Source organism: Colletotrichum truncatum (genome assembly GCF_014235925.2).
Source record: "Colletotrichum truncatum strain CMES1059 chromosome Unknown Contig_0007, whole genome shotgun sequence".
Lineage (NCBI taxonomy): Eukaryota > Fungi > Ascomycota > Sordariomycetes > Glomerellales > Glomerellaceae > Colletotrichum > Colletotrichum truncatum.
The window spans coordinates 671209-696623 of NW_027222404.1; the positions used below are offsets into that span (position 1 = coordinate 671209).

General features: G+C 47.3%; 8 protein-coding genes across 8 annotated transcripts; 2 read left to right on the forward strand and 6 right to left on the reverse strand.

Annotated features, from left to right (window-relative positions):
• Positions 1–148: 148 nt before the first annotated feature.
• CTRU02_210558 (nad dependent epimerase dehydratase family protein) lies at positions 149–1533 on the reverse strand (the record flags this gene model as incomplete). The annotated part of the gene is made up of 4 exons (XM_036730997.1): positions 149–941; positions 1010–1154; positions 1209–1448; positions 1503–1533. The coding sequence occupies 4 exons, from the start codon at positions 1531–1533 to the stop codon at positions 149–151; spliced, it is 1209 nt and encodes a 402-aa protein (XP_036577292.1).
• Positions 1534–2478: 945 nt separating this feature from the next.
• On the reverse strand, positions 2479–2934 carry CTRU02_210559 (uncharacterized protein; the record flags this gene model as incomplete). The annotated part of the gene is made up of 1 exon (XM_070205474.1): positions 2479–2934. The coding sequence occupies one exon, from the start codon at positions 2932–2934 to the stop codon at positions 2479–2481; it is 456 nt and encodes a 151-aa protein (XP_070060717.1).
• Positions 2935–8307: 5373 nt separating this feature from the next.
• Positions 8308–9673, reverse strand: CTRU02_210560 (uncharacterized protein; the record flags this gene model as incomplete). The annotated part of the gene is made up of 5 exons (XM_036731000.1): positions 8308–8638; positions 8688–8977; positions 9030–9222; positions 9341–9602; positions 9652–9673. The coding sequence occupies 5 exons, from the start codon at positions 9671–9673 to the stop codon at positions 8308–8310; spliced, it is 1098 nt and encodes a 365-aa protein (XP_036577295.1).
• Positions 9674–12268: 2595 nt separating this feature from the next.
• Positions 12269–13962, reverse strand: CTRU02_210561 (C6 zinc finger domain protein; the record flags this gene model as incomplete). Its single annotated transcript, XM_036731001.1, has 4 exons — positions 12269–13021; positions 13091–13252; positions 13315–13827; positions 13903–13962. The coding sequence occupies 4 exons, from the start codon at positions 13960–13962 to the stop codon at positions 12269–12271; spliced, it is 1488 nt and encodes a 495-aa protein (XP_036577296.1).
• A 953-nt stretch (positions 13963–14915) lies between these two features.
• On the forward strand, positions 14916–16106 carry CTRU02_210562 (uncharacterized protein; the record flags this gene model as incomplete). The annotated part of the gene is made up of 3 exons (XM_036731002.1): positions 14916–15461; positions 15519–15830; positions 15891–16106. The coding sequence occupies 3 exons, from the start codon at positions 14916–14918 to the stop codon at positions 16104–16106; spliced, it is 1074 nt and encodes a 357-aa protein (XP_036577297.1).
• A 1961-nt stretch (positions 16107–18067) lies between these two features.
• On the forward strand, positions 18068–19627 carry CTRU02_210563 (Bifunctional P-450/NADPH-P450 reductase 1; the record flags this gene model as incomplete). The annotated part of the gene is made up of 1 exon (XM_036731003.1): positions 18068–19627. The coding sequence occupies one exon, from the start codon at positions 18068–18070 to the stop codon at positions 19625–19627; it is 1560 nt and encodes a 519-aa protein (XP_036577298.1).
• A 164-nt stretch (positions 19628–19791) lies between these two features.
• CTRU02_210564 (uncharacterized protein) lies at positions 19792–21033 on the reverse strand (the record flags this gene model as incomplete). Its single annotated transcript, XM_036731004.1, has 1 exon — positions 19792–21033. One exon carries the CDS (start codon positions 21031–21033, stop codon positions 19792–19794), a length of 1242 nt encoding a protein of 413 aa, XP_036577299.1.
• Positions 21034–23183: 2150 nt separating this feature from the next.
• Positions 23184–24431, reverse strand: CTRU02_210565 (uncharacterized protein; the record flags this gene model as incomplete). The annotated part of the gene is made up of 5 exons (XM_070205475.1): positions 23184–23607; positions 23668–23805; positions 23866–23903; positions 24019–24149; positions 24419–24431. The coding sequence occupies 5 exons, from the start codon at positions 24429–24431 to the stop codon at positions 23184–23186; spliced, it is 744 nt and encodes a 247-aa protein (XP_070060718.1).
• Positions 24432–25415: the final 984 nt, after the last annotated feature.

Genomic DNA, 25415 nt, shown 5'->3' on the forward strand with positions numbered 1-25415 from the left:
AATACGTAAGCGGCGTGGAATAAGATTGAGCGATAGAACGAGCGGTGACTATTATAATGCTACGGTACCTACCTAGCCAAAAGGGTAACGCTTCTTCACAAAGCAGCTATTCTGATCGTTGCAACTTCGCTCCCAAGTCTAGATGCATCTATTTGGGAATGACTCTCGCGTCTTTCAGCTGTCCGAATACCGTCTCAAAACTGTCCCATGAGTCTGCGTACCCTGTCCATCCCAGTTTACGTGCCCTGGTCATGCTGAGCACGACATCGTAATCCCGACCCCACGCGAATCCGGCAAAAGCCCACGATGCTCTGTCAAGGGCCTCCCGGTCCAGGCCATCCCGGTCCGCGAGCCGCTTCCACGCCTGCTGGACTTCTTCCTTCTTGCTCCATTGCACCAGGTCGATTCTCTGTCTGATGGTCGAGGTTTCGCCGGCAAGGTTCGACAGGCCCATTGCTTTGGCTGACAGTGACAAGGGCGTCTGTGCCGCGAGTCTACGCTCCGACGGCGCAGGGGCCGGACGCATAAACTGGTCGTCAGGGACGCGAAGACCAAAGTAATTCGCGACGCGTGGGAAAAGGTCCTGCCAGGACGCTGCGTCGCCGTTGACCACGTTGAAGGCCTGGTTTCCGGCACGCGGCTCCAGGGCGGCCCATCGGCAAAACTGTCCATGCACCTGGGCGTCAGTGAACATGGTGACCCTGGTGTAAAAGTCTTCGGCGCCTGGGAAGACGAGCTCGCTTTCCCCCAGCTCGCGCTGGGTGGCGGCGTAGACGGCGACGGCGGTGCCAAAGTTCATGAAGTTTCCCTTGGCGATGCCGATCACTTCGCTCGGGTAGGTTACAACCCAGGATATGTGAGTGTGCCTGGCGCAAAACTCCTGGAGAATCCGCTGTTGCCGGTAGTAAAAGTTTGGCGCGAATGGTTCCTCCTCGGGTAACCTTTTCTCGGGGCGGTAAGTAATTTTCTTGTTTTAAAAAAGTCTCTTTGTGAAGCTGGAGAAACTCACCAAGGATCCGTCTCCTGCATCGGAATCTTTACGCGGCCGTGTTGAACGCCGTATTGTTTGGCACCGCAGACAAGAATAACGCGTTTGATTTTCGAGACACTGTTGTTGATCTCAAGAGCCCTGAGAAAGGCCTCGAACATGTCTCCTGATGTGATGTTAGTTCGTCTTAAGACTGCCAAAGTGTTTCGGTAGCGCATACCGTTGACTTTGCTGTTCTCGGCCTCGCTGCTTTGTTCCAAGTACGCGGCGAAAAAGATATACTCCGCTTCGATACCCTTCATTTCTTGGGCCATCTCTTGCGTGGAGGCACATAAGTCAATGTGGCTCTGCACGACATTTCCGGGAAACTCCTCCTTCTTTGAACGTGATAGAGCGTAAATCTGCGACCATTCGTTAGGCCTGCTGCCCAGCTCCTTGACAATTTCTCGACCGAGGATGCCTGGGCTATATGTCAATGGCTGTAGTTATGGGAGAAATACCAAACTGCACCTACCGGTTGCGCCGGTCACTATAGCGGTAGACATTATGGCGGAAGGAGGGTATAACTTGGTTGTAGTTGTGCAGTTAAATGCTTCTCTTTGATATTTGTGGTGTATGGTGAACGCCTAATTGAGATGGACAACCCGATTTGAGGAGGGAATCGATCTTTCGAATCCTTTTCCTTAAAGCTGTGACATGATTAAAGAACTTATATATTCGTCCATTCGGCGTATCTGACTAACCCAAGTAGCGCAATATCGAACTACATCTCTTCTTCGACTTGGTAAATGAAACATGCCACCCGTTTTTGAGAGAGAAAACCGAAATCTGACGTCAATTTGAGCATTAAATTTGTAAAATAGCGGTAGAAATTTCTCCGTCGCGGTACTCTATTAGGGCGTATGTGTAAGGCGCACGAACTAGGGCGTAAAGATACCAAGCTGGAGCCAGATTCAGTTCACATTCCGACATTCCACGCCTACTAACCTTAAAGTAGACCCCTATTTCGAAGCCAATACACCCAAAGCTAAACGGGAGAGGCACAGCCGACATCTAACCAACCAAGATAACTGGTCTCTATTAAAGCTAAAATGCCTTCCTCTACAACATTCTCTAGTTTACGGGTGCTGCGGTATCATTCGATCCTTCCCGTATTCGTAGACCAAAGTGATGCCTCCCTCGCTGAATCGGTAGAACCGCAGGTAACAAACCCAGATGGTGCAGGTTATTGGGGTCTACTCCAAACACAACAGATGATGAACTATGCTTCTGCAGGACCAACTCGTCTGTCGCACAGGTCCCATAAAGTTCGCGGTCCCACCATGGGCCCCTGACGGCGTTGGCAATCGCCAAGAAGGTAGCCGGTCGCAAGGGCAAACCGCGAGACTTACTCCTCCAGATGTCTAAACAACTCATGATTAAAACAACGGAAAACATGGCCAAGACAACCCATAGTACCGGTGTCCGTATGATGTAGACCGGCTCCGCAACTACCTCCACTGTGGGTACGGTGGCTGTTCCAAAATAGCCCGTCGTCGAGTGCAGCCTCGCAGTCGAAGTCCCCAATGGTAGAACACCACACCGTTGTAAGTTGGATTGGCCCTGAAAGTAACATTGTGTGTAGTAGTAGGGCCAATGACACCGGAAAAAACGTCAACTAGAGCACTTTGTGCTGTGAGGGCGGAAAGGCGCAGTTGGCGGAATCTGTGCGTGATCCGTTGCACCAACATGCCGGCTGGCGCAAGAAGTGCTGAAAGGGCCAAACCAGAGTATAGTTGGTTGACAGCCACCCGGTCTGAGGTCCGGAATACTCGAGCCTGTATGTATTTGCTGTCGGCAGCTGGTCCTTGGTACGTCCACACTGCCGTGGCGATGGTAGCAAGGACGTAGAGGAATATACAGACGATGTAAACTTGAATGGACTTGAAGTCGTGAAACTCGAACATGGTTCCTACACAGAAATGGGCATAAGTTGAATTTCCTTAACTCAGCCCCTGTTCCTCGGCTAGCTGCAGGGAGGACTTGATTTTACTGCCTATGTAAATCCTTGGTGCATTTAACTCGCATTGGGCTGGAAAAAGTAATGCGGCGGAGCAGCTTTTGAGGCTGCGAATTGTGTCGCAACTGGTCAGCCTCTTTCAGGAACAAGCGTGAATCAGCGCGCTTAGACGGAGCATGGTCAGAGCTATGTATAACATCCATGTCTCTTCTCAGCTCAATAGCTTCGCAGGTCACTCTTGTCAGATAATAATGCGGAAAAGAGCCCTCAGCGTCGACGATTCGAGCAATGACAGGGTCAGTTGGTCAATTTCAATCTCACTCTTCCTGCACGTCCCTAACATAACGAATGATAGTGGGGCAAGACCGTCTAATAGCAACCCAGTACACTGTAGGGCTTCCAATCAGGATGCTTTACGAGCTGCAGTTTCAGGAAGCCTTACGAGTTACAGTTTGGGGACAACGCAAGACAGGCTCGGCTGAAAAATGTAACCTAAACTGGTCCCAACATGACTTGCGATAAAAACAACACCAAAAAGAAACGCTTTACGCGTGGATTGGGCCCTAACCAGGGATCGAACCTGGGACCTCTCCCAGAATTGAGATGTCGTGTAGACAACCCTAAGGGAGAATCATACCGCTAGACCATCAGGGCTTGTGATGTGGTGATGACCCACTTGTTGATCGAAAGTAAGGCCGGTGAGTTCCAAGGAGCTTTCCAATCTGCGTTTGCAAGCGTACATACTCTACACAGACAAGGAAACAAAATGTAGAGTATCTAGTAAGTTAATATCGACTGGTAGTACTCCAAATTTAAGATTTACTGTAATTATAGCGATGATTCTACTCCCTCTGTAAATTTTATGTTATGATTAGAAATAGGGTTGGGTAATACCCGCGGGTACCCGTATGGGTAGTACCCAAAACTACCCGTGGGTAGTTTGGGTAAACCCGAATTACCCACGGGCAGTCCCACTATATTTACCCGCGGGTTGAAAGGCCCGTGGGTAAAACGACCCATGGGTTACACTACCCACGGGTAATTTTGCTACCCACAAGAAACGCGGGAAATACTGTAACTAAGATAGAAAGAAAATATAACTAGTTAGTTATAGGGAGAAAGAGTAAGTTACATAAAACATAGATGGCTAGAATAGATTACTACAAATATAAGAAACTAATAGAGAATAATACGATAAAGTCGGAGTGAAATCAGAGGAACAATGTATATTTAATCGCTATCCTCGTCAGGAGAGAGTTCGACAAGATCTAGCCGAGTAAGTCTCTTCCTTTTGCGACCCCCAAGCTCGGAGAAGTTTGGGAGTTCTTGGGATACAGAAGGCGTAGGTGAGTTGCTAAGTTGGGAAACTTGACTCGATAGTTTTGGCTGTTGAGAGCTAGATAAGGATGGCAGCTCCTCATCTCTATCGCTAATATCCTCCTCTTCTACTGAGACTTCGTAAGGAGGCGGGGAGGGAGCATCTCCTGTAGCAGTAATAGAGATCTTAGTAAGATCATCAGAGACCTTCAGATATCTCTGAATATCAGCTTTATCCAATAGAGAAGAGTAGTTAAAAGCTTCTCTAATAATATGCTGGCGCTCTTCAGATGCTTCAGTGATATTCGTGTCATCTGGAACTTCCTCAAGTGTGGTTTGGGAAAGCCAGGCCTCATTATTCTGGCTAATTTTGATAGTCAAAGTATTAAAAATAGTATCAGCCGAAAGGTTGAACCGAGCGTAGTGACAGATATGGCGAGCAAGGCTGAATGATCGCTCTAAGGGTATTGACGTCGGTTGAATAGATAAGAAGTCTCGAGCCATGCGACAAATACCATGGAATCTGGGATAGCTATTGTCTAGGCGGACCCAAAATTGCTGAACAGTTTCATCAGGGAACATAACTAAATATAGTTATTAGCTGTTAAGCCTAGTAAGATATGAGTCTTTATCTTACCAATATTAAAAAAGTCATTATAGATATTTCGTGCGTCTTGGGATGATGACATTTTGCCCTTATAATAGGTTAGTACAGTGAGTTGCTACAATAGATTGCTACAAATACCCTTTTCTTTAGACTGCGTGATGGTAAACTATGCAGAGTGTATCGGAGTCCTTCAGTTGCAGCTTTTTGAGTATTGGTATGGCGTTCCGAATCTTGATGGTACTGCTTTGTATATACCTCGATAAATTCTTGCTGTACTCGAGTTCGAAGTGAGGCTGAAGAAGGAAGGTATTCGAAGTAATTTGCGAATTGGAATCGCGTGTCAAAAGTACTCGAAACTGATGTCCCAGCTTCAGGGGTAAGGAGAGTTGCAATACCATATACCTTGAAGGAATCCTCTTCAATTAGCTTTTGAACGTATTTTTCCAGCTTCTCTTGGCCCTTTTTCGTAGCAGCCTGAAGGATTGATATCCAAGTAAAGTCTTTGCTAGTAACTTTATCTTTAAGTGCAGAGGCGCAAAAGTACAAGTGAACTGTTGCAACTTGTAATAAAGTAAAGGTATGACCAGGGGTAAGGTCATTTAACCGGCTGAGGATGTTTGTAAAGAGTAAAAACGGGCTGGTGATATCAAGCAGAATATCAAGAGCCTCCCAATCGGTCTCCACAAGAGAGAATTGTTCCTGTAGAGAGTGCTTTTCAACCCAAGCTGAAATCGTTGTTTTAAGCTCTCTTGCGCGGAGACACATAAGTGTAGTAGAGTTCCACCTTGTCTTAACATCGCGGAGGAGGCGTAGTGGTCGCTGGCCAATGCGAGTCGATTTCTGGAGGTCGAGAAACTCTTGCGTCTTCTTACTAGAAAGCTTAAGGGAAACTGCGAGGTCACGAATCTGGAGGTATATATGTTAATATAAAATCTTATAACTAGGTGAAGTATCTAACCTTTTGAATAACAGCTCCAAAAGGATTTTCCCCAGCAGTAGAATCTTCAGTATCAAAATCATCGTCAGAGTCCTCTTGATCTTTAGCTCGAGTAGTAGAAGGCTCAAACTCTGTAGAGGCTTCTACCATCGAAATTCGAAGAGCCTCAAAAATCGCTCGAACAACAAGGTTGAAAATATGGGCTAAACAGCGAATATGATATATCGGCTGTACTGTGGATGTCGACCCTTTTGCAAGTTCTTGTGCTAGGACTTTTGGCTTAAAAGAACTTGCGTTGTCTGCAGAGACTGTCTGAAATCGAATTGTCTTCTTCGTCCTCTGGCGAATATTTTCTAACAGAGTCGATAAAGCCGTTGCTTGCTTAGAGGCTGTATGACCATCTGTCATATCAATAGCACCAAGAAGAACCTGTTGTAACCTCCAGTGCTTGTCGATAAAATGGCATAAAACACCAAGCAGTGAATATTTTAACCCAGGTGTACTCCAGATATCAATCATCAGAGAGACATAGCTACCAGGCGGAATTAGCTGAAGAGTGTGGTGTTGAATGCGTAAGGCCTCCTCGGATATCCAGCTTCGGAGCGTCTTTCGAGATGGGAGGTGGTAGAGAGGATTCAGGTGTGAACAGAATTGCCGGAAACTTAAGTTGTCAACAGTATTAAGCGCTAAGTTAGATCTAACAATACAGTAAACTAATGCTTGATGCTCCGAGACTGCTTTCAATTAGGTACCCTAGATTGCGATTACTACAAATGATTGCTATAATGACCTGTAAAACTTACAGGCACCTGGTTTGCGCCTAAACGTCGAGTCTTACAAGACTTTGCAGCGAGGTGTTGTTACATAGCACTTGTACCAGAGTTTTTGATTGTTGGATGATTGAAAACTTGGTGACAGTGCTTGCAGACTAATTTTGGCTCCCCTGATGTCATATGGTAGCCTTGGTGAAAGTGATCCCAGAATGATACTCGGCGTTGTAAAGTCCACAAGGATTTGGCGAAGCGTTTTCGTTCAGGTTGAGGGGATTTGGACAACGGTGTGTGTTTGCCAAGGATTACCCATTGGAGATACCATGGCAGGGTTTTGAAAAACGAGAGAAAAGTCTGGAAAGTCTCAATAACAAATAAAATGATTTCCGACTGTATCTGTAAACCAGAAGGTAGAGTATTGATTGTTGGAGTCTGCGTAGAATTTACGAGCTCGAAAGCAGCAGAACAATCGGATGCAAAAGGGTCTGGCCCAAAAGGGTCAGACGCAATTGAGTTCGACATCATACGTAGTAAGAATTACCTTTGGTGTGAACAGGAAGTAGTTTGCAGGATTACTACAAGATGAATACAAACATTTGATTATGTAGCCTTACGTAAATTTCTATTTTAGGGTTTCTGACTAATACGTTTCGTACACAAATCTAAAAGCTCTGAATTCTCCTTCGACTTGTTTTTTCTCCTACTTACATTCATCCTTCAATGCCTTGCTTATCAACTAGCCCTGTGTCAGATCAGAGCTCTCTGCTAACAGTGGAGGGCTCTTCACCGCCAAATAGTTACCCCTCATCATCAGCGAGGGGTAATCCCCTGAAACAGCCAATTACAGAGATTCGGGAGACTCCGCCAAGAAGTTCAAGTCATGCAACCTACTATAGCCAGGCTAGCCCAGACCTGAGTCAACCAGAATTACCACCGCTGAAGCGGAACTTTGCGACGAAGTTGGCGAGACGAACAGATACTGGCCAACCACCAACCATTGCACGGAAAGATCAGCTGAACTTCGCGCCAAAGAAGCAGCTAAAAGCTGCTCGAAAAAAGCCCGTCCAGATCACTAAACGCCAGAAAGTTCGTAGATAGAGGCCTGGTAGTAAGTAAGAAGTAACTCTTTATTGTTTAATTACTGAAATGTGAAGCAAATGCACTTCGTGAGATTCGAAAATATCAAAAGACCACCAATCTTTTAATTCCGCAGAGCAGTTTCGCAAGAGTAGTTCGAGAAATAACACTTGATCTTCCACTAAGAAACCGCCATAAGATCCGCTACTAGTCAATGGCTATAGAGGCTCTCCATGAGATGAGCGAACAGTTTCTAATCAACATGTTCGAGAGTAAGATATCCTATCCTGATCTTCAAACTATTATATTAACATGAATATTAATAGATGCAAATCTCTGTGCTATTCACGCTAAAAGAGTAACTTTGCAGAAGAAAGATCTTGACTTAGTTAAACAGTTAATGAAGAAGATGGGAGCATGGAGTGCTAGATTGTTTTAGCAGCTGTAGATTACTATAAACGATTGCTATAATACGAGAATCAGACTAGAGAGAATTCATGTCCTTATTCATGCTAGCCTTATTGCTAATTCTTAATTCTTAATCTGTCAAACAAACCCTCTCGCTATGCTCATCTGCAATTATAGAGAAAAGTCAAGCAAACGAGTTAGCTTCTAAGCCAACTCATGGACCTGACGCCAGTTGTATAGCGCTTTATCCCGAGCAAGGTCAAGCTTCAGGAAGAATAGTATCAGCTTTAGTATAGCTGAGAACTTCTTATCCATCGCAGATAAGATGTTGGCTGTTTTATCGAGAGTAGTAAACTCTTCCCAAACTTTAGCAGGGCCCAGAAGCTCCCAAACACCTTTCTTGATCATCGAGTCACTGATCTCAGAGAACATAGCCTTCACTGAAGGCTTTGGAGTGGAGGCATATCGGCGCTGAGCTGTAGTGAAGAGAGATCCTTGAATCTTGATGGCTGGGCGGTGCGCGAGTGCGAATTGGCTGAGAATATTAGTATTACTACAAAGGATTGCTACAATTAAGCACTTACGTCTTCTTCTTCTTGACAGAAGAATTAAGAACCAGGCGTATCTTCTTCTTCTTAGACAAGCGGTTCAGGTGCCAGTACTTAGCGAGTGCAAACCAAAGAAGCACTTCCTCTTTGGTAAAGATGTCGCCAGCTACTGGAAATTTAAAGCCAGGTCGAATGAAGCCATAATCCTCCATCGCAGCTAGGGTAAAGGCAGGATTGCTGTTCAGCCGCTTGACCTTGATGTAAAGTATCTCAAGAGTCATCTCCCAGGTATCACGGAAGAACTGGTATTCTCGGATCTGGTTTTCCTGTCTGTTTGTTAGCTATTGCTATAGTAATTAATTATAGTCATCCAGTTACCTGGATCATCTTGTCGATAATCGCATTCGACTGCTTAGCAACATTAATGGTCGGCAACTGGTTATCAAGGTCAACGTCAAAGTTGAGCATGCCCTCAACTCCATCCAGGTTTTCCTGGGTAGCCTCATCAATCTCATTCAAAGGGATATCCTCCCAAGCCTCGTCTTCATCGTCATCGACGATATTATAGGAGCTAGACGAGACTAGGCCAGTCATCTAAGCTAGCAGCTGGTCTGGATGGTTGCCTTTGAGGAAGCTAAAAGCACTTAAGCACTGATTTGGAACACCAAAAGAAATAAAAAAGAACTCACTATCGTGCATCAACTTGCTGGATTTCCCTAGCCTCAAGGGCCGCGCGCTCATCAGCAGACGCACTGATGTAGGAGCTTTTAGCCCTCAAGGCTTTAAGCTTGCGGGATTTCTGCTGGTTGATCGACTTCTTCGAGCGATCAAGTGCCTTCTGCTTCTCAGTCATCTTATCGATGCGCTGACGAGACTTCTTGGTGTGCGCGTTGTCGGAATAATCCTCTTCAGCTTTACGCTTAGCTCCAGCACCAGATCCAAGCGGTCGGCCTAGAAGAGATTAGTACAAATGATTGCTACAAAGCTGGTGTAAACGTACCGCGATCCTGTCCTGAGGACATATTTTACTACTGTTCCCTAATTGATTTAATAAGTCAAAACCAATAATTATGAGATCAAAGTATTAAATTACCTTAATTGAGAGGCTTGTCGGTGCGGCTGGGTGTTAGTAGTGGAGGTAGGTTGTAGTGTTGTCTGGGGAGAAGTTTTCTGAAGCTTCAGAACCTCACAAAAAAAAAACAAAATACGCCAAAAAGTGGTCTGTACGCAGCCGCGGCTTCTTGTTTTTTTTCTTAAAAAGAATCTCTTTGAAAACCTCTGTTCAGTAGTTATCTGTAAAAGATTCTATTGATTAGACCTGGACTTGTGTTTCTAGGAGTCCTACCTGATTCATGGTTAACTTTATAATATGATGCCTGGCATAGCCCGAAAGACTATGCCTGGTGCTAAGGAGCAGCAGAAACGCCGTTGGCGCCCTGGCAGTAAGTCTAGATTGCTACAAAAGATGGCTACACACTAACCCTAATACCTAGCAAAAGCTCTCCGGGAGGTCAGGAACTACTAGAAGACATTTGACTTCCTGATTCCGAAGCCCCCATTCCAGCGACTCTGGAAGGAAATCTGCGATGACATCGACCCCTCCAAGCGCCTGCGCTGGCAGGCGACTGCTATTAGCGCTCTTCAAGAGTCTTCGGAGTCTCTTCTCTTTGGTGTTTTCGACAGTAAGCTTTACTTGCAAACTCTTATCGAGTTGAACGAACTATCTAGTGATTAACTTTGCTGCGATCCACACCAATCGCGTCACCATTAAGCCGAAGGATCTGCATCTCGTCCAGGCTATCTTGAAGGCCGGCAGAGTCCACGGAGACAAGTGGTTCGACCCCGAGTCTGGGAAATGCGGGCGATTAATTGAAGGCATTCAGGGCGTTCGGAAGTTAGGAGTAACAAGGTAGCAGGTCTATTCGTTGCGCAATATATCCACTCTTGAGGCTGGCTACTACAAAAGATGTCTAAAATTCGTGATGCATACTTACTGAAATCTACCCACGGGTATACACCCGTGGGTACCCAAACCCGTGGGCCCCCCTTCAGTTTACTACCCGTGGGCTTTTTTACCCAAACCCACTTTACCCATGGGTACCCGTGGGTAATAGTAAAACTTTCGGGCACTACCCATAACTACCCGACCCATTTCGCGGGTACCCGTGGGACCCGCGGGCCGGGTAATGCCCATGCCTAATTAGAAATGAGAGCCGACAACAAGAATCATACAAATATCCATGACATTAACAGTATCGTAGGCTTTAGGGCTACAGAGAAAAAAATGTATATCATTCTCAATGTTTACATTGGGCAAATTAATGCTGGGCATCATGATGGTAAGAAGTGCACGAGTAGGAGAATCCCATAGTAGGTGAGATCGGCTAGTGCTCAGACCGAGTATGGTTAGCAAAACGACTTAGTTTAGCCGTAATTGAATTCAGGCACTGTGATTCGATCTAAGCCCTGGAGACAGTAATGTTTACGAAACAGGAAATTCCTTTAGATGGTAACGAAGAACTTATGGTTGGACGCTTCGTCTGGATGGGTGCATTATGATAAAAGTTGGAAGGAAATGATATCGTGTCGTAGGCTTTAAAGCCATGCCAAACCTAGTACTCGCTAAAAAGCCTGTTAAAAAGCCAGTCAAATTACGAGCCTATCAGTATCACGAGGCTTTTGGAAAGACCTCATTTGCTACGTATCCAGAGCTGTGGGATAAAATTTGCCTCGTTAAGCCTCAGTAAGTCAAACTTGAAGAAGAGTAGACAGGCTTCAGTGACCTGTATTGCTCAATCTCAGTGTTCTAAGTCCCAGGGCCGCGGTCAGGGCGAGTAGTACGGAAAAGACTTGACCATCAATGAAAAAAATGCTCGAATGCAAAGGCTGTGTTTATCAAGCATCAGCAGATTTACTTACCTTGAACCGCAAACACATATTTGGACAAACTCGTGGTACTACGCCCTAGCTTGAACCAGTACGTGTTAGGTCGGGATTTATGAGGATTATCAAACCTTGCTCAGCTGTCTTCTAAATACTAATGATGGATAGTTAGTGCGCCGAAAACACATCTTGACTACAACATAACATTAAAACAGGCATATCATGTAATAAAAGATTAGTCTCCTTCCACGGAAGACATACGGAACAGAAGATGGGGAGGGGCCGTCTCTCTGAACCAAAAGAAAAGTGTACCGGTGAGACAGTACAACATCCTGCAAAAGATTTGGGCCCTAACCAGGGATCGAACCTGGGACCTCTCCCAGAACTGAGATATCGTGAAGATAACCCTAAGGGAGAATCATACCGCTAGACCATCAGGGCTGATTGAGGCGATGAGAACGCGCCTGGTTGATGTGAGCAGCTGTGCAAAATTGAAACATGATGGATATGTGGGCGTGGGCCGAGTTGTGGAGTTTTCAAACTTAGGCCCTCACCCTACGCGGATTCAGATCCTTGTCATCACAACCACCAATTTCCATAAATCAATCAACAACAATGCAAGTATAACTAGAGTTGGATCTTTAACGGCAGTTTTCCCACTCTATTATGCCTTGCATAAGTGGCCTGATAGTCCTCTGACCATGCCTTGACAAAATTACATGCTAGCGTGAGCCTCATTCCACAGCACCTATCCACTTGATGGCCTTGGCCTTAATAGCCTCAGGAGTTGGAGATTGGGCCGCGCCCCTTGGCACTATGCCATCTCTTTGGGTGCTAACTAGGAATTTGCCAATTGCAATCCCATTGTTGGCCCGTTTCCCGAAGAAGCTAACGAGCTTCTTTTTCTCTTGAGAGTTGAAGCCCTCTTCTGTCGAGTTCAGGTATACCAGAGACATACCAATCGGCAACGGCGCGGACTGAATTCCATAAGTCCCTGCAGCTGGGTGGAAAAGTACATCGACCATGTTCGCGATCTTTGTGCAGTAAATCCGGGGATTGGTTCGTTCTGGCAGCTCAACGCCTGGGTTTGGGCCAAAGGCCATTCGGAGCGTGCTGTATGCCAAGATGCAAGTTGTCCAGAAAAGGCACATGGCCGATGCCACAACAACATCGCAGGTTGTTGGGTTCTCTAACCCTCGCGCTTCAAGGGCTTTGAATTCCTCTTGTGGGCTTAAACTATCCAGCCATGACATCAACTCTGCATCAATGCGCCAACATTCTCTGATCAGCTTCTTCTGTCTTTCTTCCTTTTCAGGTCCTTCATCGCAACTGCGAAACAGATCTAGATCTTCCAATATGCCAGGGATGTCGACGAATATGTCTACTAGAGAATCTTTGGCAGATTTCGGGTGGTACTGCCACGGAACTGTTTTCCAAACAGGTTGACTTAGGGGACATCTGCGCCTCTGTTTAATGTGTGATATAGCCTGCAAATCAACACAATTAGCATGGATCTACGGACAAAGCGTGAATGTTGATTGGAATAGTCAACGTACTAATGGCATTCGGCCGGAAGAGAAGAGCAGATGTGCATGGCCATCAATGTGACTTTCGGGCGTTCGTTGCACCACAAGAGCCAGCTCCCCCATCACATGGCCTTCCCAACTCTGGGCTTGAGAAATGCCTCGTCTCTCCCTATCATCTGCTCCATATAGAAGCTAGCAACCGTTTCAGATTAGCCATTCAAGAACCGCTGTTATGCCTGGGGTCTCTTGCGCACCTCGTAGAAGCCAAGCAATCTCGAAGCCATCATGATAGCATCCGACTTCCACCGCGCAGGATGTCGTAGTGCGCTGTTCATCTGACTCAAAGCTTGGCAATAGAACTTTAGTCCCTCGTCAATCATCCATTTCTGCTCGTCGCGGCGACCTATGGTTCCCAGGCTGATCGATAATAAACTCTGGCGCAAGACAGCGTCGGTGGTGTATAGATCTTTAACCGCCACAGCCCACTCTGCATGGGAATACCTCATAATTGGATTTTCGAGGGAACATATTGGGAAATTGGGCATGAAGCCTTCCCAAAACATGTCCAGAATCTTTTCCTCATATGCGGACCGGGACAAGGAGGCCACTTGTACAATGCTAGGTATGACGGGGATCAGGGCCGCCGTTTTGGAGCTTTTGCTGGCGGCAGGGTTCGTTACGTTGACGAATATGCGCTTCCGCTCATATCCTTCACATTTCAGTCCTGCCTTCAGACACTGTCCGCATTCTGGACGTTGAACGTCACACTACGTTGCACTCAATTAATGACTATTTACCAAGGGGAGAGAAAAGGACAAACCGGAAAGGTCTGGTGTACTTACTCCCTTTTTACGTTTGCGACACGTGTTGCAACCTTTGGATCGTCCTGGAACTCCAACCATGTTCTGAAAATGATGAGAAACGGGGCACCGTTAAGAGCAATTTAGAATGCACGGCGCAAGATGCTTCTGATTTAGGGATGGTGAGTATCTATGGATATTAGTGCGGTTTTAACTTGCAGCAACGCAGGGTCGGAGGGTCGGAGGGTCGGTGGACGATAATAGCGGGGATTGCGTGTCTTCTCCCGTGGCGCAGAGTTGTCGACGTAGTATCTCGGACTCTACACGTGACTACGGTAGTATACAATATGTCCCTCGTTGGGGCTGGGGAGTAAGCGAGGAAGTGCTATCTAGGACCGTTAGACAAGGGCTATGCATCCAGGGATACAGATAAGATCGATGACGATGACATTTGACAAGGCAACAAAACGCGCTTACGATCTGGAGACGAACTGATTAGTCAAAGCCAGCATTGAGAAGTGCCGGAAGGATTCTTCAAAACCCCTAGTCAATTCACTCATTGGCTGGAATTGAAGCCACTTCAATTGCTACGTAGTCCCTTTTGGGCATCATTCTGCGCTCCGCGAGTAAAGCACCGTCCGCTCTGTATTCTTAGAGACGGGGCAGACTAGAGGAATCTGCACGCCAAGGAGGGGTCTGGGGATAGGCTCATTTTGAGGGACTCGTTGTCTTTCCGCAGCGACATTTGCCAAATGTGTTTGGTTGTTGCGCGTTTTCTTTCCAGATCCGTCGAGGTGTCTTACAGCCCTAGAGACGCGTCAGAATGTCTTGGTCCTCACAAGCAACCACATGAACTTACAAGGCCATCTCATGTTCGGACCAGATCATAATGAAGACGGACGGTGAACAGTATATAAGGGAGGAGTCTTTTCACTCATTTTAGTCACTGATCAGAAAAGAGGCTCTTTAGATATCAGGAGTTGAAACCCATATACTGCTGACTCTAATTGTTTGATCCCTCCGCACCATCTTTCGAAACCTGAACAAACATCAACATGGTTCAACCAACCCGCCCACCCGCCAACGCCTTTGTTGCTATAGCACGGAAACTCTACAACCCGCTCGGATTCGCCAAAGGCTACAACTTTGTGCTGCACTTTATCTTCTTTGGCGCTCTCATGGGGTTTACGCTTGCCCGCTTTCAATATCTCAGCTTCAGTACTTTTTGCGGTGAGGATGGTGCAGCCCCAGGCGAATGCTTCTACTACAGAAAACATATCGAAAAGATTGGTATAAAGCTTCACCTTGCTGGGATCCTACCCGCCAGCTTTCTGGCTTGCTTCCAGTTTGTGCCGGTGATTCGCCACAAAGCACTACTGTTTCACCGCGTCAGCGGCTATGCCGTTATCATACTATCCTTTGTCGGTACGGCGGGTATATTCATGTTCCTGAGGAATGCGTTTGGGGGTGGGATAGAAACCCAAGCCGGCGTTGGTTTGATGTCCATCATGTTCATCGCCTCCATCACCATGGCGTACATCAACATCAAGAGGCTTCAGATTGAGCAGCATCGGGCTTGGATGCTTCGAGCATGGTTCTATGTGGGTCGAGCGGCTCTTAACTCGAGGTGGACTCATATGCTAACACGAGGCATGCAGGCTGGCTCTATTGTTACCCTCCGACTGATTCAAATCATTGCCGCCATGTGCATCAGCGCCATAGGCACGTACTATGCAGCACGCCCCTGCGACCAAATTGCATTCATGGTGGAAGACACAAACCGGACACTGGAGTTGTATCCTGCCTGCGCCTCCTACTTCTCTGGTGAGAACCCAGCTCAACAAGCTGTGGTCCATGCCGATATCCTCGACTCAACATCCGCCGCCGAAGCAGGAGTTGCTATCGCGCTACCCTTTGGCATGGCCCTGTGGCTGGCGTTGGCTCTGCATGCAATTGGGGTTGAGCTTTATGTAAGCCATCGAACGAGGTCTGCTGTCTAGCCACTCGGATGCTAACGTGTTCTACGACAGTTGAGACTTACACCTGCTGAGACCGAGAGACTCCGCAACGTATCTTACAAGAGGCAACTAGAGGCTGGTCTGACCCCCACTGGCAGGGCTGGCATAACAGCCGACAGAATCGGGGACTCGGATAAATGGCGACCCAAGCTAGAGCCATCGGCAGTGCTTCATGAGACATCTGAAGACTACCCTAACTCGAAGAACATACAACTTGCTACGCTTTAGGTTGTGGTTGTGCTATTTGTTGAGCATTCGCGGAAGTGGTGAGAATTCGCAACCAGCCTGGGTTGAGCTTGTAGAACCACGGTCACAGCGGCATTTTTCACCGTTTGGGTTTGCAAAATACCCCAATAATAGGAACTGCCGATTCATTTCAGATGTTTTCTTATTGTAGGCCAGATCCTTAGATCATATTAGAGGGCAAAAGGTTCAGCACGAATAACTCAAGTTAACATTTAAATTACCATGGGCGCTATGAATTGGGCTTGAATATCCCATTAAGAAGGCAGAGAATCTACTTGAATTGAAACTTTGGATGACGAAGATGATTTTACAAATTTGACTTCATTGGTGGCGGCAGAAAGCGACTCCTTGAAGAGAGTGAGCGCACAGCGTGTCGTTGGAGTACTATTGCCAGACCAGCTCCCTTGCCATCAACAGTCTGCTTTGAATTGTTGACCTCTTCCAAAGCAGAAAATCAGGCTTGCCATACAAATGTGACCCGCATTGCTTGTAAATCAATGTTTTCTTATTGCGTTGTACATAGAAACAAAACTACTGTACATTGCAACCGCGTTGCTTCTGGTCTTCTGGTATCTTTCGGATACGCTGCATCGGGTTCGTACATTTGACCTCCACAGGCCGGTCGACTGTCGAGGATAGCCGGCGGACATAGCTCAGTTGGGAGAGCGTCAGACTGAAGTATGGGTCCTGGATCCATTGAAAACTTCAATCACTTAATCTGAAGGTCGTGTGTTCAATCCACACTGGCCGCATCCTCCTTTTTGTGTAGTTTGATAAATTGGGTTTCTCAGTGTGCTAGCAGGTAAGTAACACATTTTTCTCTTATTGTATTTGCTGATTACTACCTACTAATGAAGAAGCACATGCTAGATGGTGAGAATAGCCTACCTAGGCTTGGAATTCGTTTTTGATGTACGGATTCAGTACTAACTACCTAAAGCTACTTGTCCAAGGTGGCTACCACAACCCAAGACATCCAGTAAACGGCGATGGCCTTTTGTCACCTGCCGAACTGCCTATCTCACTGATCTTACTCTATCCAGATACACAACTTGACAACGTAGCAGTAAACACAGCTTCTTGCGGGGACCAGCCACGCACACACGTCAATGGCTGATCGGCCGCTAGCAGAAACGGGAGCTAATTTGTGTACCAGCATTGATTAGGTGTGGGGAAATAAAAAGGGACCACGAAGAAGAAACATGCAAAACGCTAGCATATCTGCGAATGGCTGTTCGGCTTTTACAAATCTGCCAAAGCGAGCAAAAGGACGGCGGTTGACTACCTTAGGTTAGAACTGAACTCGTCTTTGGATACCCCGGGAATCATTCAAAATGCAGCTGCTACTTCTCTAATATATGGAATTACTAACCAGCGGATTGATTCATTTTAAGTTCATCTATTCGATGACTTGTGTACTGCCGAGATACACAGAACCCGTATTTGCTTTCGCCAAGCGCCGCTGCGAACACCTGTCTCACCCAACGACACACTAGAGGGTGCTAATCTGCAGATCTACGCGGATCCTGTTGTTTTTCTCTCTTCTTGATCATTAACAAGGGGATAAAGGACTGGCTACTATGACGAGTGCGTATTGGTACGTATAAGCACGTTCGTAGAGCACGTCGAGGTCCATTCATTACCTAGGTATGTTTGGCATCCAAGGCAAAAACCATTTCGTATCACACACACTTCCCATAGAGAACCCATTTGTTATGGTGGCTCCATTGTCGTAGTAAACATCACCTTGTTCAGCTTTTGTCTCACTTTATGAGACATGGCTTTCCTGTAAGCATGAAAACGAGCTGGGATATGCAAGCCAAGGTCCAATGACAACGGCCGTGTATCGAATTACGGGCCGTCGCGCCTGCAAGACGCTGTGAGATGGTGAGACAAGTAACACTTAGTCCAAGACAACTGACGCGATAGCATATGACCGAGGAATGAAAAAAAGAAGGAAAAGAAAAAAGGCCTGTGGTCTCAAGACTCCCTTTTCACGGCGCCTGCCTCTGCTTTTTAACTCGAGAAATGAGTTTCTTCCCTTCTCTGCAGTCTTTCCCAACTGCTCCAACAATATTCGCTTCGTTGTAATACATACGACCAAGATGGCTACTCCAATTCCTCAACCTCCTGGTCTGCCGATCCTCGGTAACATATTCACCTTGGACTCGAACAACCTTTGGCCCTGCCTCAAGACACTGGCCGAGAAGCATGGCGAGATCTTCCAGGTCAAGATCCTGAACAAAACTATTGTCTTCGTCGCAGGCGCCGCCCTCGCAGAGGAACTGTGTGACGAGAAACGCTTCCGTAAACTAGTCTCCGGCCCCATCAAAGAGATCCGGTACTCTGTGAACGACGCGCTATTCACGGCTTATCATTATGAAGACAGTTGGGGTATCGCCCATCGCATCATCGCTCCCAAGCTTGCGCCGCAGGCGATTGCAGAGCGCTTCGATGATTTCATCACCACGACCAATGAGTTGCTCGAGAAATGGAAAGGGCTCGGGCCAGGCGCCCAAATTTCTGCTATCGGAGAGCTGAACAGACTCAACCTCGAGGCGACAACGCTTTCATTATATGGCAAGAAGCTCAACTGCTTGACCGGGCCGGAACACCCTATGTTAGGCGGTATGGAAGATTCGACCTCGGAGGCGGTGAAGCGGCCCACCAGACTTCCTGGCATGAATGCCCTTTTCTATAAAAAGAAGCTTCCCAATGCCACGAACGTCATGAGAACGTATGCGGCGGAGATGGTCGAACACCGACGGACCAACCCCTCAGACCGCAAGGATCTTCTCGCGGCCATGCTGAGTGCTGAGGACCCTGAGACGGGCAAGTCACTATCCAACTCCCAAGTCATTGACGAAATAGTGTCTATGCCAATCGGCAGCAGCACTGCGCCGTGCGTTATCAGCACCGGAATCTATTTCCTTCTCAACAACCCCGATGCCGTCACCAAGGCACGCGAGGAGCTCGACTCCGTCGTGGGCGAGGGCGAGTTGACCTATGCGCACCTTGCTCAGCTCAAGTACATCGAGGGAATCGTCCGAGAATCCATGCGCTTGTCTTTTGCAGCGCCAGGCTTCAACATCGAACCGATCCACACAAAAGGTGAAGACACCGGTCCTGTATTGCTTGCGGGAGGCAAGTACCAGGTTGCTTACAACCAGCCGATGATCATCATCCTCGCTGGCGCGAACCGGGACCCAACCGTCTTCGAAGACCCGTTGGCATTCAAGCCTGAACGGATGGTGGGCGAGAAGTATGAGCAGCTGCCGCTGGGGGCAAGGAGGTACTACGGTAACGGAAAGAGAGAGTGTATCGGAAAGCACTACGCCTGGCTATGGAACATGGTTGTCATGGCCAAGCTCATCAAGGAGGTTGACTTTGACTGGGTCGACCCTTCATACAAGTTGCATCAAGATGGTTGGTTCAACTTGCGGCCGGTCGGATTCCAGGTGAAGATCAAGCCGAGACAGAACACCAAGAATTGGACACTGTAGGCAGGCTGTGGATCACGGCTGCAACTATGATATGTTATGATCTCTCAATTGATGTGATGATTCTTGTCATTCATGAAAACCTTCTTAATTTGTCATGAAAAATTTCTTAATTTGGACATTAAAGTCAAGAATACCTATTTTGTTTGGTCTTGTCTTCTGTAGCTTCAAGGGATGGTGACAGACAGCGCAGCATCATCGGGCTTGCTGCCCCTCTTAGAAACACCGCCCTGCGCCAAAGCAATCTCGTTCTCAGCATCATTTGCCGCGAAGAACGCAGCAGTGGCGAAAGGTGCACCGAGCATGCAGCCACCGGTGTCGATGTTAAGGACGCAGTATTCGGGCCTCAGGTCTGCGGCGTTACGGGCGTAGTTGCGCAGAGGAATCTTGATAGTAACCGTCTTGCCGTCGACACCAGCGAACTCGAGGTCAATTGTGACATCCTTAGGGATCGAGTCACAGCTGCCGTTCCAAGAAACATGACCGATGGGATCCCGGGTGAGACCGGCAGCACTGAAAAACGCATCGAGGGCGTCGTTGCTAATGGGGAGGTCGTCGATTTGTGTACCAGAATCTATCATACAGCTGCGCGAGCTCAAATCCGAGTTATCGAGGGTGACATTCTTCACCTTGACAGTGGGTGGAGCGACAAAGTAGCCGACTGAAGCCCCAAGACGGTCGTTCTTGACGGGAGGGACCTTGACAAGTTCGCCAGTGTACTTAGACGTGTCAATGGCACCGAAGACGGCGTTACCAGTAAAAGTACCGTCCCAGTTAGCGGGAGCCTCATCAAACCAGATGCTCTGGACGGGAGCGCTGATCTCGCCTCTCTCAAGGAGATCCTGACGGAGGTGAGGTCCGGTAGTGTTCCACTCAGCGGTGCGGTAGAACGGCGCAACACCAAGGATGCCGAGATCATACGGCGCCGGGATGCAGCTACCCCCGTCCATCAGGCGTTGCTGCATGTACTCTGCGATTGCAACACGTCCCTCAACGCTGGAGGTCAACCCAGAATCCGATGCAAAGTGGAACGTATCATTGACGCTCTCCTTGCCTTGCACGATCTTGGTGTAGGCGCCGTAGGCGAACTGTGAGAGGAACGGTTCGGGTTTCTTGGCTGTAGGGCTATTGGGGTAATCGTAAAACGGCTCAGCAGTGGCGTTGCACTGGCCAGGGCAGAAGAAACCCGTGCATCCCCAGTTGTTGATGGCGTTAGGCCCAAAAACCCAGAAGTTCTCAGATCCTTGGTCAAAGACGACCTCGACCGACTTGTTGGAGTTGGGGTTGACCAGATTGGTGGCGATCTTGTGACCGCCGCCATAGTAGTAGTGCAGCGGGATGCTGACCGTGGGAATCGCGGCGACGGCGCCGTTGGCCAAGGCTGCCATTACAAGAGACTGAGAGCGCATCTTGTCTGCTAGAAGAGGCGAAACTGAACGAATGACAAGACTGAAGCGTGGAAAGAAACAGAAGGACAACCCCAGTGTGCGAGAATCCCGTTGCTCTTGTACTAAATGACGGCCCCAACAAGGATGCGTAAGTAAGACCAAGTTAAATCTATTTTCAAATAGCCGTGGGCGATCGTTTCTTGCGGAGCCGAGAAATTGCTACTTTATTGAGGTCCTGTCTCCATAGCGGCTTGAGCCCACTTTGGAAGAATCCGGAGAAGCGAAGTTCTCATGACTTGCTACGTTTTACTAGGATTCATATCGCCCTATTCAGAGCAGGGATTCTTTGGACCTCGGTACCTTACGTTATTGTTCAACTTGTAGACGAAAAATCACCTCTTTTCGTATTAAGATTATGATAGTCCTTGTGAAGACTGCATGGATGAGGAAGCAGTGAGGTCAGTGGTGGATGTTGATGGTTCTTCTAGTGGCAGTCGATACCGAAATTGACTCAATGCGCCGATGTTCCTCCAATGATTAAGGGTGAGTTTGGGCCAAAAACCCTACAGGTGGCCCCCGGCGGCTCCGTACTTTACTGGGTTCGGCCTTCGCCCGATTTCTTGGATACGAGCTCTGGCGGATGTTTTGGCGAACCAGCCAAGGGACCCTGGACATCGGAACTGTCCGCCATGATCAGTGCCAAACTTCCAAAAAAGCCACTGATGTGCTCCGCATTCAAAGCTTGAGTTGCACCGGGGGGTGGGCTTGCAAGGGACGAACTTTACTGTGGCTCTTACAATCGGTGTTATTTGGTAGATGACCGCAACGTTCAGATTAGATTAACACCATAGTTGGGAGCACGATTCTGTCTTTCTTGACCGATCAATGTGAACAAAAAATAAGGAGAAGTTAAATCGTAATGAACTCGGGGTATTGGTGCAAGTCTATTGAATAGTTTTGCTCTTGCAAATCCAGGTAAGGATTATCAAATTGCTCAGGAATTTGCCTCGCAACTGCTCCATAGCTGTCGTCCAGCAGGTGACCATCTCGTGTTACACTCTTTATCGCTCTAGAACGTACGGATTATGTATTCTCAAAGCCCGTCCCAAGGTTGCTGTTGATTCACAACTTGGCAAGAACGGCGAGTTTTTTTGGGGAACCTTCTGGAATCGTCTAGGAGCCTAATCTGGAGTCTTTGGTTGTAGTCGTATCACAGCCTCAGACCTAAGAGATTCGTGGTTTCGAACTAGACAGCCTCTAACAGCACAGTCGGTATAGCCAACAGATACCTGAACTACCAGTTCGCATCATAGCAGTACAAAAAGGAGAATCCGGTTCTTCGTGCAAGATAAAACAGCCTTCCAGCTTGGCTTTAAAAGCATATTGATTCTGTCTTAACAGACAGTCAGTTCTTGAGCGGTCCTCCTTAGCGGTAGGAGGTAGCAAGGAACACGGCCAAAGTCAACTGTTGCATTACCAGTGCATAGATTCCGTCTGACATGATTACACCACGAGGCTAACACCCACAAGTACCCTCAAACTTCTAGGATTACATGACACTGACGCATGATGAACCTACAAAGCGCCTACACATTTCTGTTCCTTTAGACGAACAGAGTACTATGGCTACCCCGCAAGGCTTCAATTGATTCTCAGGCCTTCTATTTGGGTGCGGATTTGGACGTAAGGCTCCAGAATCTCTCCCGCACATGTCGGCTTCCGTGGCCTGGAGGTCTGGCTAATGAATCCTCTACCAAACTTCAAGTACTGAGTTTGAAATTATGCATATATAAAACATCTTTAATTTAATTCGTGTTACTTTGCTCAGATCTGGGAGACTTCGTCTTGTTCAATAACCAACGTGTCTTGTTTACAAGCATATGACCTCTTGAAAGTTCGACTAAATAAGCGTTTAGGACTTTTTTGTTTTTAAATAAATATGGAAGTTCTCATTACGGTCCGCTTGTTACTATCCCGTTTTACTTCCTGATTACCCTCTGCGCAAGAAAGCCTTGTCTAGACTGGCATACGAAGCTTTAGTTTGCTTGAGCCGCAGCATCTTCTTCGGCCTCCTCAAGAGGCTTCTGGGCACAAATGATATGACTACAAAAGTTGGCGAATTGGTCAGTAACAATGTGGAGAAAATAGAAACAAGCAATAGGAGGGAAAACTTACCATGTCCAATAGGCGTGCATATTCTTGTTCTTCAGATCATTCCGCACAAGAGCACATAAAGCGAGAACCTCTTCCTTGGTCCAGTCCAGAGCGCGGGTGAGCAATGCCATTGAAAGTCCTTCAAGGCCAAGATTAAGGTTAACGAAGTGCCACTTGCCAATTTCCCGCAGCTTTTCGTCCTTGGGCCACGAGTTGAGCGGGAAGATGCACTTCGTCGTTGTAATATTGGTAAAGCCCACTTCCTTCATTTTCGCCGTCTCTTGGACCAAACCTACCATTGGTCGGCCCATCTTCTCTGCAGCCTCTTCAAGCAGATTATGCCAGCGGTAGAGGTGAGAGTCCTTAGGAACACTGCCATCATCGCAACTCAATGGCAGGATAAGGTCAGCAACCTCTAACCACCCGCCTGGTGTCAAGGCACTAGATAAGTTAGTGACAAGTATGGCTAGTATCATTTTGCTTTTTTTCTTGTCCTCTTACTTGTAACACTTTTCCACAACTTTTGCTGGGTTGGCAAAACAGCTTGCCATACTACGGCAATTGATGAAATCAAAAGGCTCAGTCCACGTCCAGTCCTTTTCGAGATCGTCGATTTCGAATCGGCAATTGGGGGGTGCCCTATGCGCCTGGTTAGCCAGCAGCAACTTTGCAAATGCACAAATTTGTATAAAGTTTTACCACTCAGGTTGGATAGGACTCAGGTCGACACCAATAACCTAATGGCATCAGCCTTTGTATTAAATAACAGATGTCGTAGTTCAAACCTCAGCGGAAGGGTACGCGTCCGCTACAACCGTGGTTAGCAAATGTCAATGTCTAGCGTGGCATCCTCAATGTACCATAATCGATTGCCCAGATGCCCGTTCCTGTTCCCATGTCGAGAACACGCTTTGCTGTCTTGTGACCGGGGGAAAGCGCCAATTCTTCATCAAGAGCCATCTGCCAAATACGATGTTGGAAGTCTGTGTACCTGATGTTAGCAATGATGTTCCAAAGAATTAGCCAATGCTTTGGAAAGCTATGGCTACTTTGCAAACGCACCCAAGCGGTCGTTCTCTCTCTAAATGTACCAGTAAGCAGACATTCAAGATCAGTAATGGCCAAAATTTTTATTTCTCTGGGCCGTTCGTGTGTTGTCAACCAGGTACTGCTTACCTCATCGTTCGGAAATGCATACTCTGTCAAGTCGTTAACACAAGCAGATACGAACAACAACATTTGCCCAACGTACTTCCAGCGCTCATGGAGTGGTATGTACGTCCATTCTCAATCTGGTTCTCGAGGATGCTCGATCTCAACGAAGCAACAGAGGAATCTTCAAAAAGCTATCGGATCGTAAGATTTAGCTAGGTTTGTATAGCGATGGCATCATCTATCTGTAAAATCACTCACGCTTCCGAGCTCTGAGGAGCTGTCTTCTTCTACAGCCGGTGCAGGTGCAGGTTGTGTTTCTTGCATGGCGTATAGCTGCTTTGGATGGCGCGGGTGGGATCTACGGGCTATCGTAATGTCAGCTTGATGCGATTGGATCAAATGGTTTTTGATGACTGCTTCATGGTCGCACATATGATAACAAGGGAAGCACAAGTAGCTCAAAACCATAGGTTAGCAAGGACAAGCAGATCTTACACACCTTTCAGTCGCAAGGAGAGATAAATCTTCAACAATTGTAAAGACAAGAAAAGTCATCCTCGTCTCCGAATGGGGCGATCTCCTTTCTAAATATGACCGTTGGCGCAGGGTTATAGGTCATCGCTTACCAGGCGGTGGGGCAACGGCCTCGCCAAGCCGTGAAGACTGAGGGGGCATCTGTCCAAAAAGGCATCTGGCTATAGATTTTTTGGAAGTAGTCGCTTGATGCCAACTGCTGAGTGGCCATATTGTATGCAGTTGGTGCTGGTCGATCCAACGTAGACTGCTGATAGGCTAAACAACAAACCAGCATGATCCGATGCCTGCACAGAGCCTAGCAGACCTGCAGGCGGAAAGGCCTCCCCGAGACGAACCCCTGAGGAATTGTTCGCTATTTCATAACTCTCGCCTGAGAAAGGCATGAAAAAGGATGCGAGTGACGCCGTACTACCTAGTTGACAGGGTGTCGCTTACCCAGGGTGTATCACCAAAAGCGTTCTAAACTCTTTCGTCACATTCGGAATCGACTACCCCTTTGACAGTAGTACAGGCAAGGGGCGTGCGTTGTTTTGATGGTATTCCGTGCTGGTTTCTTA